General features: G+C 46.7%; 1 protein-coding gene across 1 annotated transcript in view; it reads right to left on the reverse strand.

Moving 5' to 3' along the window:
• Window positions 1–16,483, reverse strand: part of CPVL (carboxypeptidase vitellogenic like) — a 130,926-nt gene that overhangs the window by 85,586 nt on the left and 28,857 nt on the right. The window contains exons 3-5 of the mRNA XM_004702853.2: window positions 8,065–8,179; window positions 6,261–6,319; window positions 4,043–4,122 (exon numbers count right to left, since the gene is read on the reverse strand). Coding sequence (XP_004702910.1) covers window positions 4,043–4,122; window positions 6,261–6,319; window positions 8,065–8,179 — 254 coding nt within the window. The remainder of the gene's footprint in view (window positions 1–4,042; window positions 4,123–6,260; window positions 6,320–8,064; window positions 8,180–16,483) is intronic.

Here is a 16,483-nt window from a genome sequence, read left to right on the forward strand (position 1 = left end):
AGTGGGGCCTCGCACACCGTAGGCGATCAGCAAGTAGTGGTGGAAGGAAGACGCTATTGTCGCTCGGTGCTGCATAGTCAGCTCTGACCCACAGCAACCCTCTGTACAACGGACTGAACGGCTGCTTGGTCCATGCTACGTTTTACCCAGTGTTGAGCCACTGTGCCAGGCAGGTCGCCCTTTTCTAGGGGCTGGTCTCTCTTGATAATGTATCCAAAGTCCCCGAGAGGAAGCCTTACCATCCTCGCTGCTAACGAGCATTCTGGCTTCCCATCCTCCAAAGCAGCGTTGTCTGTTCTTCTGGCAGCCCGTAATGCTCTCCGCAGTTTTCACCGACACCATCCTTCAAGTGCATCAGTTCTTCTGCAGCTCTCTTTCTTCATTGTCCAGCTTTCATGGGAGACCATGGAAAGCAGCATGGCTTAGATGGGGCCCATTGTAATCCTCAAAGTGACAACCCTGCTCATTAGCACTTTAAATTGATCTTATACGGCCAATGCGCCCGATGTGATAAGGCCTTTCGTTGCTTGACTGCTGCTGCCATGGGTGCTCATTGTGTATTCAAATAAAACGAAACCCATGACAACTTCATTGGTGTCTTCCTTTACCATGATGTTGTCTGTGGGCCTGGCTGTGAGTTGTGATCCACACTGCAGGAAGGAGTCATTGATCACCAGGAAGTGCTTCCAGTCTCCTAGGCTTTCAGCAAGCAAGGTTGAGTCACCTACGTACCACGGGCTGTTCATGAATCTTCCTCCAATCCTGATGCCGGGTTCTTCTTCCTCTAGTCCAGCTTCAAGGATGATTTGCTCAGCATGCAAATTGAATAAGTATGCTGAACGGATACAACCCTGACGCACAACTCATTTGACTTTAAACGAGGCAGTGTCCCCTTGTTCTTTACCAGTGTCTCTTGGCCTCTGATTTCTGGGTCTCTTGGTTCTGCATGAGCACCTGTACAGAGTATTCTGGAATTCCCATTCTTCTTAATGTTGTCCATAGTTTGTTATGATCCACGTAGTCAAGTGCCTTTGCCTAGCCCATAACACAAGTAAATGTCTTTCTAGTATTCTCAGCTTTCAGCCAAGATCCATCTGACATCGATAATGAGATCCCTCCTGCCAAATGCTCTTTTGAATTGGGCTTGGATTCCTGGTACAGTGTCCCCACCCTCTAAAACCAGAAAGACACCATGGCTTTGGCACATGTTCAAGATAACCCAAACACCAACCCCACTGCCATCAAGTCCACTCTGATCCGTAGCAATGCTGACAGAGCAAAGTAGAACTGCCTCCGGGTTTCTGGCTTCACATCCTGCACATCGCATACATCTTTATGCGAGCAGAAAGCCGCCTCATGCTCCCTCGGAGCGGCTAATGGGCTCAAACTATTGACTATGTGATTAGCAACAATTGTGCCAGCAACTAGGACACCAGGGCTGCTATATTCTAGAAAGACAATTTAAAATATATATCTTTAAGATAATTAAGCCTCTTGTTAGCGGAAGCGTTTTATTTCTGAGCGTGCACACAGAGCAGCATACATGTGAATCTGAAATGCCGAGAGCAGTCTGTCCCTCACAGCCCTGCACTATTTATAGTCAAAAGAAATGAGATTTTCAGAGGGACAAAAAAGGAACCGATGGGCTTCAAAGGAAGAAGAAAAGTCGAGTCTTTTAATCTGCAGTAGCCCATTGACCAAGCGACCTCCTCGTTCCAGACACCCATCTGGGCAGCTGGAGAGGAGACTGTAGTCACAAAGGGAAATAAATACTGCAAACTCTAAAGGAAACAGCTGAAATCAGTTTTCTGCACTACCCTTGATTAGCTATTTTCCAGCTCTAGGAGCCTGGAGCAAAAAAAGAACTAAAACAGCTATAAACAATGGATGCTTTGAAATAGGCCCCCTTTCCGTGTCATGCAAGAGGAACTGTACCACATGTCAGCAGTCACCATCCGTGCAGGGTCAACTGGAAGCCGGGTATCACTGGGGGAGGGTTGAGAGAGACAGAAAAGAAAAAGGGGGGGGGGGAGGAACAGGGGCATTGCAGAGCCCAGCCTCTGGAAGGAGGGTGGATACCTGGATGCCTCTCTGTCATACAGAACCTCCGCCCTCTGGGTGTTTGCTAGTTAAACAACTGAACTTATTTGGACTGAAGCCAAAAGAGGGGTGCGCGGGATGCAGAGGTTCCAGGGAAGGAGAAAGCACAGCGTTAACTGGGAAAGACAGGGTGCTTGAATAATGGGTGGGGCAATCAAGCCAGGGTGGACAAACTAGGGGAACACCCCCACTGCCTCTGGAGAGAAGGGCTGCTAATCTTGTTCAGAGGAACCAGTGTACCCAAAGCAAAAGGGGAGCCCCCAGGCATGGGCCCCCTGGGAACTGACTGACAAAGATTAAAATAATGAGGCATGCGGAAAATCAAAGTGCCAAAGGCAACAGCCATGTCCCTTTCTGGACCAGGAGGGGGAGGAGGCAGGGGATGCTGAGCAAAGACCCAGAGGCTTCTCATTCCTCCCTTCAGAACTGTCTGTCCTGGAGAGGAAGGGGGAATGGGGATTGTGTCAAAGATCTATGGGCTCCTTCACCTCTGGGATTGGGTTTATGCACCAGTAAATGACAGAATGAGTGGTGTGTGTGTGTGTGTGTGTGTGTGTGTGTGTGTGTGTGTGTGTCTGTCTGTCTTGAGGAGGGTAGTTAACCTTTCCTGTGCACTAGGAGGATTTCTTTGATTAAATTATGATAATGCCAACTGGTGCCCTGGTGCTCTCGTCATCCAGGACCCCATCTCTAGGGAGAATGTACCCATTGGACAGTCTGGCTGGGAGAGGAAGGGCGCTTGTACTTACACAAACGAACAAGACACCAAAGTGAGTGCATTGGAAAGTGGATTCTTGCAGATGCGGTTAGGTTAAAATTTAACACCTTATCATTTGAACTCCCTTGCGATCCATTTTAAATTTGTTCCAGTGCTTAATATTTTCTGCTTTCTTTTCCGTTGATTGAGGTTTTTCATCGGTTTTGCTTTTTATTGTTGTTTGCTTTGTTTTGATGATTCTCTGTGTATGAAATCCAGGATAGGTAAACCTACAGAGACCGTCACTGGACTGGTGGTTCCTTGGGGATGGGGCAGGGGAGGCGGTGGGGGTGGGGTGCGGGTGGGGAGCAGAATGGGAGGGGAATCCTCAGTACAAGAATAACGAAAGAGTTCTAAGGTTGATTGTGGTCATGACTGTACAACTCTTCTGCCTGTAACTGAACTATTGAATTGTACAATTTGTGAAATACGTGCTAGTAAAATAGTTTAAAGAAGTAGAAGGTAAGAAAAAGAAAGGAATAAATTATATGTATGCTGTTTGATCAGGCTTAGGATTTTACATTTTCCTTTCTTAAGTCAAAGAAAAGCTTTGTAAAATAAAGAGAAGTGACCGTTAACAAGCTAAGATGTCAACCCAGGGAAGTCACGAGGAGCAGTCAGGAAAGCACCAGGTAGTCTCGCTCACAGACCTTCAAAGGTCACAGTGGGAAGGTCCCGAGAAATAAAGACAACAAACAAACAAACAAACAAACAAACAAAGGTCTGAAAAGCCACCTTCAGGCAAAATTCAAAGTTAAATATAAAGCTTGAAGGCACGCAGACAGCTCGCAGGCAGCTGGCTGAAAAGTTTGCGATGAATCTTTACCTGACAGAGAGAAAAGGAAACCTCTGTTCCCGTCCATTGTTTCTTAAGAAGACGCCACAGGAAAAACAAGCCTTACGGATCTAGCTCTTCTTGCTATGTTCTCGCGGGAGCATTTTCACAGTGATCGATTGTGTGCAATTTGTAATTAATCAGGTCTGTATCAAAGTGGACCCCAAAAAAGGTGTGTGTGTGTGTGTGTGTGTGTGTGTTGTTCCCTAGGAAAAAGTACCCTTTCCAAATATTTATGAGTTGTACTACAAGCATCAATAAAATAACCCTTCTCCTGCTGGACGGCGGTTTTCTAATGAAATAGAAAGACAGTGGGTCGGAAGAAGGCTGAGAGAGCCCCAGCAGTTTACCTGTACAAATGTCTCCCCACATCATCTTCATTGACTGCGTATCCCTGGGGATCATCAGTAAAACTGAAGCCGGTGCCCACCTGAGGCGAGATAAATGAACAGGAGTGACCACACGGAAATGCACGCCTCTGAGCCCTGCAGCCAGATCCCACCTGGAGGGACCCTGACCTTCATCCCAAGGCCAACCTCTGACCTCAGATTTCTGCTATCACTGTCCCTGTTTGAAGCATCACTATTTCTCTCTAGCCTCCTCGTGGCCCCATAGCACAGCAGAAACCTCATTGTCCAGCGCAGAGTTGTCCTGCTGCAGCAGTGGGGATGCTGCCGTCAGTTGACTTGGGGAAGTCCCCTGTGCTGAGCCCTGCAGGGTCAGAAGACCCAGAGTGTTCTTCCCTCTGAAACCTACAGGGGGCACTACTCCGTTCTACCAGGAAGGAATTCGCTAGGCTGGAGGCTGCAATGCTATGTTCTTTCCAGGCTGTCTTGACCCAGTTTTGAGACTTGGTATACAGGCTAGTCTCTTCCCCTTCTTGAGCAGCTAATTACATCCTCTTTCCAACCACTTCCTTTATCAGGCCCTCCCACTCCAGTAGGCACCCATCATCATTGCCCCAGGGTTGGGCACCCCCAAAATAGGGACACTTATCTGCCCCACAACTTTGCAGAATTATTCACAATGTCCAGTCCCCAGGAAAGCTGAAAGACCTCATTAAACCCCACCCTGCATGTTTCCACCTCTGGTTAGCTGGTCCCTGGTGGCTCCATTCTGAGTGGCCCTGTTTGCTGTGCTTTGGGGTCTCTGGAGACTGTAAGTATGCTATCCCTCGTGACCCTCCCCACTTCCTGCCTCACAATTCGATCTCACATATGTATCAGAACAGAGATGAGAGAGAGCTCTATGTGCATCCATTTCTTGCTTTATTCACGAGAAGTGGGACCAGTAAGCCACGTAACCTTCAGTAGATATGGCGTTTTAAAATAAAATAATTGTGGATGATGTTGAACTAATATTTCCTAATACTCAGACACTCATGGGCACCTGGGAAATAGATCAAAAGTAAAAGTGACTAGCAATTGCATGTCAATAATTTGTAGAAGGATCACCGTACTAGCCAGATGTAGAGATTCCTGTCTCCACTTCCTACCCCATCCCAACAACCACCACCAAGAGCGCACGCCATTCCGTTTTCAGTGAAATCGGCAGTTAAAACCAATGCCACTGCCGTCAGTGTCGTTCTGACTCATAGAGACCCTGTAGAGGCTATCTGAGGTTGTAAATCTAAAGGAGAGCAGACAGCCTCATCTCTTCTCCTGAGGAGTGGCTGGTGAGTTTGAACCTCCAACCTTTCAGTTAGCTATCCAAGGCTTACTCAACAGCGCCTTCAAGGCTCTAAGATAGGCTATTTGATAATACAGGGCGGTGGCTAAAGAACAAGAATTTTGAGGTGTTGTTTTCTGTTTTTGCTTTCTTAACAGTTTGTCTTTTGAACCATCCTGGGGAATGAGAGAAGTCAGAGAACTTCGTGAGGTAGAGGTATTCCAAATGTACAGAAGCTGACCTAAAAGTTACTCTCCTATTGAGCAGTTTGGGGAGGCAAATTCAGAATCACATCCCCAAGAGGCTTCTTTGTTTTACTCTCCATGCTAAGAGGGCATTTTGACTTCTGATATCAAGGGCTCTATTGGAAAGATGAAACGTTCCGAATAGTAGGTTCTGACCCATAGCGGCCCTATCCACAAGAGAAGGAAACACTGCCCGGGCCTGTACCATCCTCACGATGGTTCCTGTGCATTAGCCCATTGTGTCAACTCATCTTACCCAGGGCCTTCCTCTCTTCTGCTGGCCCTTTACTTTACCAATATGATGCTCTTCTCCGGGAACTGGTCTCTCCTGATAACATGCCAGAAGTATGCCAGTATGGGGGATCTAGATCAGCAGTGGGAATAAATTACCCCTAACCCTGGAAGACCGAGTGCTGTGAGCAGAACGTCTTTTAAGATTAGGCAAGGGGAAAGAAGAGAAGCCTTCTGCAAGGAGTCCCCAGACTCCGGTGGGGTGATGGACAGTAACAGAATAGCTAAGCCTCGAAAGGGTTTTCATTTTATAGATTAAATTCTGTTTTGAAAAGAAGGAAATCAGTACCTCCCTTTTTCAAAAATGCACTCACTACAAAGACAAACAGAAGGCTAGCCCACGCTGACGTGGCTGCGTACTCACGGGATTGTCGATGTACAGCATCGAGAACGTGGTGGTCCACGAGAAGTCTCTGAGGCGCACTGTGAAGACAGAGAAGAAATCTGAGTCTGTGCCAGGAATACAGTGGGCATGGCCACCTAGCCTTGCCACGTCAGTGGACGTGGACAAGGGACTCTCACAGTAGAGGCCGGGCACCAGGGCCCTTACTTTTTCCTCCTCCTCCTCCTTCAACCCAGAGAGTTTCCCCATAGAAGCTTGGAAGCAAATTCATGTGCCAATGAAAACCCATCAACCACCTAGACATGGTTCGGCTAACTGAAAGGTCAGAAGTTCAAATCCCCTAAAGCAGCGGTTCTCAACCTTCCTAATGCCATGACCCTTTCACACCGTTCCTCATGTTGGGGTGACCCCAACCATAACATTATTTTCGTTGCTACTGCATCACTGTCATTTTGCTACTGTTATGAATCATCATGTAATTATCTGACATGCAGGATGTATTTTCTTTGTTACAAATTGAACATAATTAAAGCACAGTGATGAATCACAAAAACAAGGTGTAATTATGTATTGTGAAATATTTATTTCTAATGACAAATAAATGAAATTTTTCTTGAAGCATGGTATAGCATGGGTAACAGTCTTCACGCCAGGTGCTCATAGGTGGGCGTAGCTGCGTGTGGGCAGGCCCGCCTGGAGACAATAGAGGAGCGGTCTCTCGGTTCCTAAGACCATTGGAAATACATGTTTTCTGATGGTCTTAGGCGACCCCAGTGAAAGGGTCATTTGACCCCAAAGGGGTTGCTACCCACAGGTTAGGAACTGCTGCACTAGAGGCTCTGCAGAAGAACATGAGGCTTTCTGCTCCCATAAAGATTTATATCTATCTCTATATATACATTATATATGTAAAACTGTACAGGTATGTAACCCAGTGGGACCATTCTACTCTGTCCTACAGGGGCACTATGAATCACAACCGACTTGATGGCAGTGGAGTTTAATTCCCATCCATTAGGTCCCAGGGTAATGCAAACAATTTGAAAAACTACAAGTTCGGTGGTTCAAACCCGTCCAGCCTGACGGTCTGCTTCAGAAAAATCACAAGCAACAAAACACAAGGGAGCAGTTTCATTCTGGAACACACGAAACCCGTCTGAGGCAGACCTGGCCTGAGGCAACTGGTGGTCTATGTTTGCTTGGTTGTAACATCCAGGCCTCTTGAATCTGCTTTCTCTGCCACAGTCCCAGGGAAACTGGCTGAGAAACGCTCATGCTGAATCCCCCGCGGATTCTGACACGGGAAAAGTAAACCATCTCCACAAAATGAAACACAACAACAACTACAACAACAAAACCGAGCTAGACGAAAAATCCGGATTGTCCCATCTCTGTGTTTCTGTTATCTTAACCCCAATCCTTAGAAGTAGCTTGCTTCCAAGATACCAGACTCTCTGTGTGACTGAGCCACAAACAATTCAGATTATTATTCCACCCAGGAATCCCACACAGTGAACTCTCCCAACTAGTAATGAAAACCGAGTGGTTCCATGAAGTTGGGGTTGCTTGAGTCAGTACCAGATTCCTTGAAACCAGCTTAGAATCTTTCACCCAGATTTCAAAGGAGAAAGCAGCCCAGGCAGGACTTTCCCTCTGGGGTGTCCTCCTGCTCGGACAGACGTTGCCAGACGGCTGTGTTTTTATAACCTGGAACTGCTGAGCCATTCTGAGTGGTGCAGTGTTTACTCTAAATTATTTCTGGAGCAGATAGGAGCTTCCGATAAATAATGCGCCGTAGGAAAAATGTAGTCCGAGCAGCACTTACGGGTCATGTTGCTTGTGACAACATAAGGTCCGTGTTCCACAAAGAGGCCAAACATCGAAGAGCCTCCCGGCCCTCCTTGTAGCCAAAGAAGTACTGGAGCATCTGCTGGCTGGACCTACAAAACCAGAAGGGACAGTGACCACTGTGTGAAGCCACAGAGTAATGCATGCTGAGACACAAGGCCAAAGCCTGTCTTCTGAAACCTGCATTCAATCCCAGAGAGCCCCCCTGCCCCCACTAGTGTACACCACCCGTGCGCCAATTGCACGGCAATGCAGCCATTATTGGTTGGACTTGCTCACTACCTTTCTGTGCTGGTGGCTATTATCTTGTGAGGTTGTCTTATCTCGCTAATGCACAGAGACTCCCTTGAATGTAGAAACTGTTCCTTTGTATGTCTTTAGAGGCCTATCATATCACCTAGTACACAGTTATAGTTAAGTGGATAGCCATAGATGGCTGGCTGGCTGGGTGAGTGGACAGAGAGAATTAGAGAGAAGGATGGATGGATGGATGGATGGATGGATGGATGGATGGACGGACAGATGGACGGACAGACAGACTTTTGGGGGCTCTGCCAGTAGTCCTACATATCCCCAAGAAAGGCACAGCAAAGAATCTGTTCTTTCTGGTGGCAGATCCCCCAATGCATTTCTGATTGAATTCACTAAAGAGATATTCACAGAAACAACAGTAACTTCATGCCACACAGGGACACGAGGAGAGGGCAGCAAGTCTGAGGTCATTTCGCCAGTGCTAACACCAGCCACAAGAAAGATTCCTGGAACAGGTGCAGATCCTGGGAGAAAAAAATGATGCTGTGTACTCCCCTAAGCACCCACAGTCTCAGAAACCTGAAGGAGCCATTCTAGTCTGCCCTGTGACTGGCTCTGAGTCTGAATGGATTGCTTGGGTGAAAGCCAGTTTGAGGCACCATAAACAGGGCAAGGTTGATTGGCAGGAAGTCTATGGCTGCCAGGCCCCTGGCTGACAGAGGCTTCTCTAATTCTTTCATTCAACAAATACTTATTGAGCACTTTAGGAGCTCTGATGGCACAGTAGGTTACATGTTAGACCGCTGAACTCAAGGTGCGTGGTTACACCCACCCCCTGCTCCTCCGGAGAAAGGTGGGCTGTCTGTTCCGAGACAGATGTACAGACTCAGCAACCCCACCCTGTAGGGTCACTGTGAGTTGGCATCAAGTCACTGGCAGAGGAGTTGGAGTGGGAGGCAGGCTGAGTCCCTGAGTGGGATAAACAGTTCACACCTTCAGCAGGCTGAGTCCCTGAGTGGAATAAACAGTTCACACCTTCAGCAGGCTGAGTCCCTGAGTGGAATAAACAGTTCACACCTTCAGCTGGTAATCGGAAAACTAAAGGTTGGAGTCCACTCAGAGGTATCTTGAAAGAAAGACCTGGCAAACTCCAGGCAAGAAATCAGTCACTAAAAACTGTACAGCCCGTGATTCCACGCTGACACATCTGGGACCATAAAGAGTGGGAATAACTTGATGGACCTGGTTTACTATGGGCCCGTCACCCAGTTAAGAATGACGTACAATATCATAGCGGGGATGGAGGCATGAGAGTACAGCAGTGTGGGAGAAAGATGAAGCTTTCTATTTGTGTAAAAAGTAACAGGCTTAGAAACTCTCGGGGGCAATTCTGCTCTGTCCTAGAAGGTCTGTGTAGTCAGAACTGATTCGATGGCAATGAGTTTGGGGTTAGAGTATAACCGGGAATGAAAAGGAGAACTTGACCTTTCAGAGCTTACGATTTCGCAGAGAAGACAAACCATTAGCCAGTGATAAACAATTAGGGTGATTCATGAGTGTAAACAGGAAATAAAAAGAATGACCTTGAGAGAGGAACTCGGGGCTGGGAAGGAGTGGGTGGTCAGGGAAAGCTCCAGAAGGCCAGAAGGCTGGGCAGGGGGCCTGGGTGAGAAGGGCAGAGAACGAAGCTGTCGCGAGCACGGGGGAAGGCTCCACGGCAGAGAAGAAGTGGGCACGAGAAGGCTGCATGTGGAAGCAGCATGGCCATAACACAAACCCTCCTAAAGCATCCAAAAAAAGCTCTCCTTGGCCACCACTGGACAAACACCGTGACCCACTGACCGTCAAGGCTCTCTTAACGTGCAGTCAGCCGGGCCCAACAAACGGTCCGATTGCACCAGCCCAGAAGGAAATCCTGCACCATCTTAGCCCTGCCACCCAGTGTTCAATAGAAGGCTTGCCTCCATCTACCTAGGTGGTGTGAGGAGGCCATGGGCAGAAGGCAGGATGAACTCAATGGGAGATGACATGGGATAACACGGCCAAGCACGCGGAAGGAGATCGATCAGGCAGGGTTCTAACCATGAAGTCAGAGGGCCAAGAAACGTCTCTTCTGCAGTCACCCAAAGTCTGGCATGGAGTCTTCAGCAGCTTTTCAAAGGGCCAAGAATTCCTGTGAACTGAACAAGGGCCTCCCTGCGCAAGGCTGTCTCCAGGATCTGTGTTCAAACGTGAAGGAATTGTTGCTCTTGCTATTAACATAAGCAAATCTGCTTCCACGCTTAGTGGCCCCAGGGTCAAACACAAACCCACTGCCACAAACGAGTCCATTCCAACTCACGGGCAAGGCTAGAACTGTCCCTGTGGGTTTCCAAGACTGTATCTCTTCGCTGGACTAGAAACCCTCCTCATGGGCAAGGCTAGAACTGTCCCTGTGGGTTTCCAAGACTGTATCTCTTAGCTGGACTAGAAACCCTCCTCATTCTGCTGCAGAGCAGCTGGTGATTTCCAACTCCTAACCTTAAGGCTAACAGCCCAACGTGTAGCTCGCTTTGCCACCAGGATGACCAAGCAAAATGCCCCCCATCTCCAGGATCATTGGCATGCTTGATTTCCTTGTTGCAGCCAAGGGGGCTCCCCCAACCTAGAGGGCTCAACTTCCAACACTGCACCAGCTAACAGTTTTGTGACCCATAAGGTTTTCATTGGCTAATTTTCCAAAGCAGAACGCCACGGCCTGTCAGTTTTTCATACTGCGGTGGCAGGCATGTTGCTATCAAGCTGGACACGATGCCACCAGCATTTCAAATCTCAACAGGAGGGACATGTTTCGAGGGATCATCCAGACTGTGCATGGCTATAAAGAAAGACCTGTCAATCTAGAAAAGAATCGTGTGAAATAATGTCTATCAAGCTCCTGGGACAATACTTTGACCCGCAACCCGCTGCTGCCAAGTTCACTGACTCACAGCATCCCTGCAGATCTGAGCACAACGGTCCATGGGCTTCCTGAGGCTGTACGTCTTTTACAGAAGCAGGCTGCCACATCTTCCTCTTCCAAGCAGCTAGGGAGTTTGAACCCTAGACCTTTTGCTTAGCAGTTCAAGGTGCAACTCATTGCTTTAACCCCCCTGCACCCCCCTCCCCTCACTGCCATGGAGTTGATGCTGACTCATAGTGACCCTTTAGGACAAGGTAGAACTGCCTCCTGTGAGTTTCCTAGACTGTAAGCCTTTACGGGAGTAGAAAGCCCATCTTTCTCCCAAAGAGCAGGTGGTGAGTTAGAACTGCTGACCTTGTGGTTAGCAACCCAACAAGTAAACACCACACAAAATTCACAGACCAATTAATTTAAAGAAACTAGAAGTAAGAGAAGGAGCTACCTGTAGTAGTGCTGGGGGTTAGGCATTCGGCTGCTAACCATAAGGTCAGTGGTTCAAATACACCAGCCACTCCATAGGAGAAAGATGAGGCTATTTGCTCTCGTAAAGATTTAGTCTCAGACAAACGTGTGTATAAGCAAACATGGTGAAGAAAGCTGATGGTGCCCAGCTATCAAAAGATACAGTGTCTGGGGTCTTAAAGGCTTGAAGGAAAACAAGCAGCCATCTAGTCAGAAGCCACAAAGCCCACAGAGAAGAAGCACACAAGCCTGTGTGATCACGAGGTGTTGAATGGATCAGGTAGCAGACACCAAAGAACAAAAACCATCATTGTGTGATCACCTTCCCCACATAAACACCAGTGGATGACACCAGTGTCCCCCGCCCTGGATGTCTTGAAGTCTCTGATGAGGTTGTGTACATGAAATGGTACTGTAATATTTATGTGCTAACTAAATATAATCAGGTCAGTTCCACCCTGCCCGGACCCATTTGAGTGCTTATTCGGTGTGAGTTAGTGAAATCTATCCTCCTTTATATTCTCCTACTTGGGAGTTTTGAGTATCGTGTAGCAGGACAACATTCAGTGCATTCACTCAGCAACAGGAGCAACTATATCTACATCTGTGAATCCAAAAGAATTGTTACTAGGATTTCAGTTCCTGCGTGCACAGGTTTATTCCAAACAAACCCTGCTTGAATGTGTCTCTAGGATCAGTGAATGTCTGAAGACAAGTTCGTTCAGAAATACACTTGCTTGGGTCACCTTAGAGTGACTTAAAAAGAGAGGGGGAAAAGTCTAGTTAATAAGTCTAGGGACGTCCGAGGGGATCTGCTGGGCAAGTTACATTCAAGGCAGAGAGGTCAGCTCAGGTGGTTACGCCCACTGCCTTTTGGGGCTCCAAAGGGGTGATCTCAAAAGATTTTCTTGAAAGGCACAGGGCAATCATGGGGGCTTATTAGCAAGAAGATTTAAGATAATCAGAACCTGTGTTAATGAGAAAAAGGCCAGGAGAGTTGGGCTAAAGATTTTGGGGTTTTTCCCCACCCAGACAGTATACCTGCTCACCCATTGAAGGTAGCACAAGCTGTCTTATAAGAACTCCCTCGGGAAACCTCACCCCATCCACTCTCTAGCCCTAATCTTGCCCCTTCACACTTGGTTTTTGTCCTGAAACTCAAAGATCATTTCAAAGGAACACAATGTGAATCTCTCGAGAATGCCCAAACTACCATTTTGGCTTGGTATAAATTGAAGAGCGCAGAGTTCTCTGGGGAAGGCATAAGGAGATGGAAACAGTGTCTTCAGAAGTGGATAGACTGCATTAGAGATTAAAATCTAAAGCTCTAAATTCTAGAGGCTGCAGTCTAAAGGGGGCACCCCAACTGTAGTCTAAGTCTTGAGAAAAGCTCAGACTCTATTTGAGTTCTTTCTGACCAATTATCAGCAGCATAGTATTTGGCCCACAGGCCCAGTGTGTTAGAGAGGTCAGAGGGGAAGTTTTGCCTTCAAGTATCCACAGAGAATCAGGGAATTTGCCTGAGTGATTTCCTGAAAATAAACCAAACCCAAACCCCAAGTCCTTGAGTTGATTTCAAATCGCAGTGACTCTGTAGGGTTTTGGAGGCTGTAACTCTTTATAGGAACAGACTTCTTCATCTTTCTCCTGGGAGCAGTAAGTGATGCAAACTGCTGACAGCACACTTGGCAGCCCAGTTTGTGCCCACGATGCCCTAGCGATTGTTTACTGAAAAACAGACAAAACCACACTGCCATTGATTGAGCGGATGTCGACTCATGGTGACCCTAATAGGGCAGGGTAGAACTGCCCCTGTGTGTTTCTGAGACTGTAACTCTTTATAGGAGTAAGAAGCCCGCTCTTTCTCCCTCAGGCAGCACATGATTTCGAACTGCCAACCTTTTGGTCATAACCACTGTTAGGGCTATGATTTAAGGAGTTGGGATGCTAGCCTCAAGATCAGCAGTTTACACTCCCTAGCCACTCTTCAGGAGAAAAGTGGGACTGTTTGCTACTGTAAGTATTTATACTCTCAGGTAAAAGATCAACAACAAAAATCATTCAATTCCTATATACTAAAGAAAGCTCTAAAAAGGAAGAAAAATCATACTGTGGAGTGAAATTTTCTTATATGGCTCTTTGGTCTATGTCTTTGTAATTCCCCCCAAATGATTGGATGAAACCATGCAACTACAGCGTGTAACACTAATAGAAGGGATTGGTCAGTGTCAGTTACCAGCCCCCTGGGTGTAAGGTTGAGTCATCTTTGAGGCAGCTCCAGAGCTAGGAGTCCCAAGACCATTGGAAAAAGAGAACCCAGTGTAGCACATTTGAGGTCTCTGGCTGAAGTGGTGGAGGCTGAGACCAGAGGAACCAGAGGCCAGGCAAGGAGATCATGAGACAGAAGATCAGCGCTGAGACTGAGATTGTGAAGCAGAGCAATGGGCTGAGTTCCAGGCCCATGGAGATAGCGGGCAAGGGACCACAAAAATGAGAGATGGAGGGCCAGAGAGAGACTTGGCTACTGGCCGGGGAAAGGTGTTGCTGTAGAACAATGATTGTATTCTTGCTGTTTAATAATTATGCCTTGCGGTAACCTTAGTCCCCCTAAAAGCCTCCCTCCCCCCCAGTTTTGCATATTGTCTGTGAGTTCTGTGTGACCATTGCAATGAATTATTGATCCTAGCAGAGACATAGAGTTGGAGTCAAAATTGGTAAAGAATGATGAAAGGTGGAAGCATGGCAATAGGGAATCCAGATGAAATATGTCCCCATGCTGCTTATACAAATATCCTTTACAACGGCCACACAAAAGATTAAATGTGTCACGGAAAGTTGCTGCATATTATCGGAAAATGGGAGCCCTGGTGGTGCCATGGTTTAAGAAGTTGGGCTGTTAGCCGCAAGGTCAGCAGAGAAACAAATTTTAAAAAATGTGTATGAAGAAAACTACAAAAACACTACAATAAGAAACCAAAAGAGACCCATATAAATAGAAGACTATAGCATGCTCATGGATAGGAAGACTCAAAATTGTGAAAATGTCAATACTACCCAAAGTAATCTATAAATATAATGCAATTCCAATCCACATCCTGACATCATTTTTTAAAGAAATGGAAAATGAATCACCTACTTTATATGGAGAAGAAAGACACCCAGGATAAATAAATAAATATATATTTATATTTATATATAATACCAAGATTATATATATATAAAGGTAAATTAAAGACCTAAACGAAAAACCTAGAACTATAAAGATAATCAATGAGAAGATACGATGCTAGGTGAAGAATACATTTAAAAAATAAGAATAATAAATGACTTCACATTGGGATATTTTTTCCTTTAAAGGTGTTTCTATGATTTTTTAGCATGATTTTTCTATGATTTTTGATAGACTACTGTTATTCCAGGCACTGACTTGCAACGCATTGCAAGCCCAGGTGAGAGAGTAGAACTTCCCCCATCGATTTTAAGGCGCCCTGGTGGCACAGTGGTTATATGTTGGGCTGTTAACTGCAAGGTCAGCAATTTGAAACCACCAGCTGCTCATCAAGAGAAAGATGAGGCTTTCTACTCCAATAAAGAGTGACAGTCTCAGAAACCCTCGGGGACAGTTATACCCTGTCCTATGGGGTCAGTGTGAGTCAGAATCAACTCAATGGCAGAGTTTCTTGAGTTTTAATCTTTTCCCAGAAAAGCCATCATGATGCTGGAGAAACGTGAGGTTGTCTGCTTCCTTAAGGAGTTACTGCCTCCAGAGCAATCCTCCTCTGTCCTCTGGGTCAGTGTGAATGTCTTCTCGATGGCAGCAAGCTTCATCTTTCCGGAAGCCGAGCACCATCAAGTGGATCTCATAGAGCTGATGGGTTCCAACCTTTTCCCCACGGAGCTGGGCATGCTCCAACACGAACCTTTTAGTGAGCAGCCAAGCACTTAACCATTGCTCAAACAGGGCTACTTACGTTTACAAGAGGGTTTCAATCATGGAAATACTCCATTACCTTTTCATTCAATTTTCCCATGAACTTTCTGAAGCCCCTTTGCATATTAAAAACTAAAACCAAACTCCCTAACCTAGAGTCTACTGTAGCACGTAACAACCCTGTAGGTCAGAGTAGAACTGCCCATGTGGGTTTCTGAGACTTCTAGATCTTCGTGGGAGCAGACGGCTTCCTCTTTCTTTCACAGCACGGCAGTTGTTTGCAAACTTCTCGCCTGTGGTTAGTAGCTCAATGTACAACCCACTATGCCAGCAGGGTTTTTTTCTTCCTATAATATTCACTGCCATCAAATTTATTTTGATTCACAGCAATCTTATAGGACAGAGTAGATCTGCCACTTTGGGTTTCTAAGACGTCAAATCGTTATGTCCTCATGGTTCGCACCGCTGATGTTGCAGTTAGCTGGTCAGTGCATAGCCTGCTGTGCCAGCAGAACTCCTTCCCTGTATATCAGAGGGGTGTGGGGGACAAAAAGGATAGACTCTGGGAAGACAGGGTCCGTGCTTTTCTCAGACCCCTAAAAAAGGGTGCTACTGAATCCACTGAGTCCCGTTTCCTTCCTAAGGCCTGCCAGCCCCTGGAGGCCATAGTGTGTCACAAGCTAGCCTGGATTCCCAATCATGCTGCATTATTCAAATAATTTGGCCCAGGCCCAATTTCCAGAGATGGTCTGTGCAGGTGGGGCAGGCAACAGTCTTCTGTTAAAAAAGCTTTCAGGGGATTCTCTTGTG

This window comes from Echinops telfairi, unplaced genomic scaffold (assembly GCF_000313985.2).
Source record: "Echinops telfairi isolate 266 unplaced genomic scaffold, ASM31398v2 ScPeMD7_23;HRSCAF=83, whole genome shotgun sequence".
Lineage (NCBI taxonomy): Eukaryota > Metazoa > Chordata > Mammalia > Afrosoricida > Tenrecidae > Echinops > Echinops telfairi.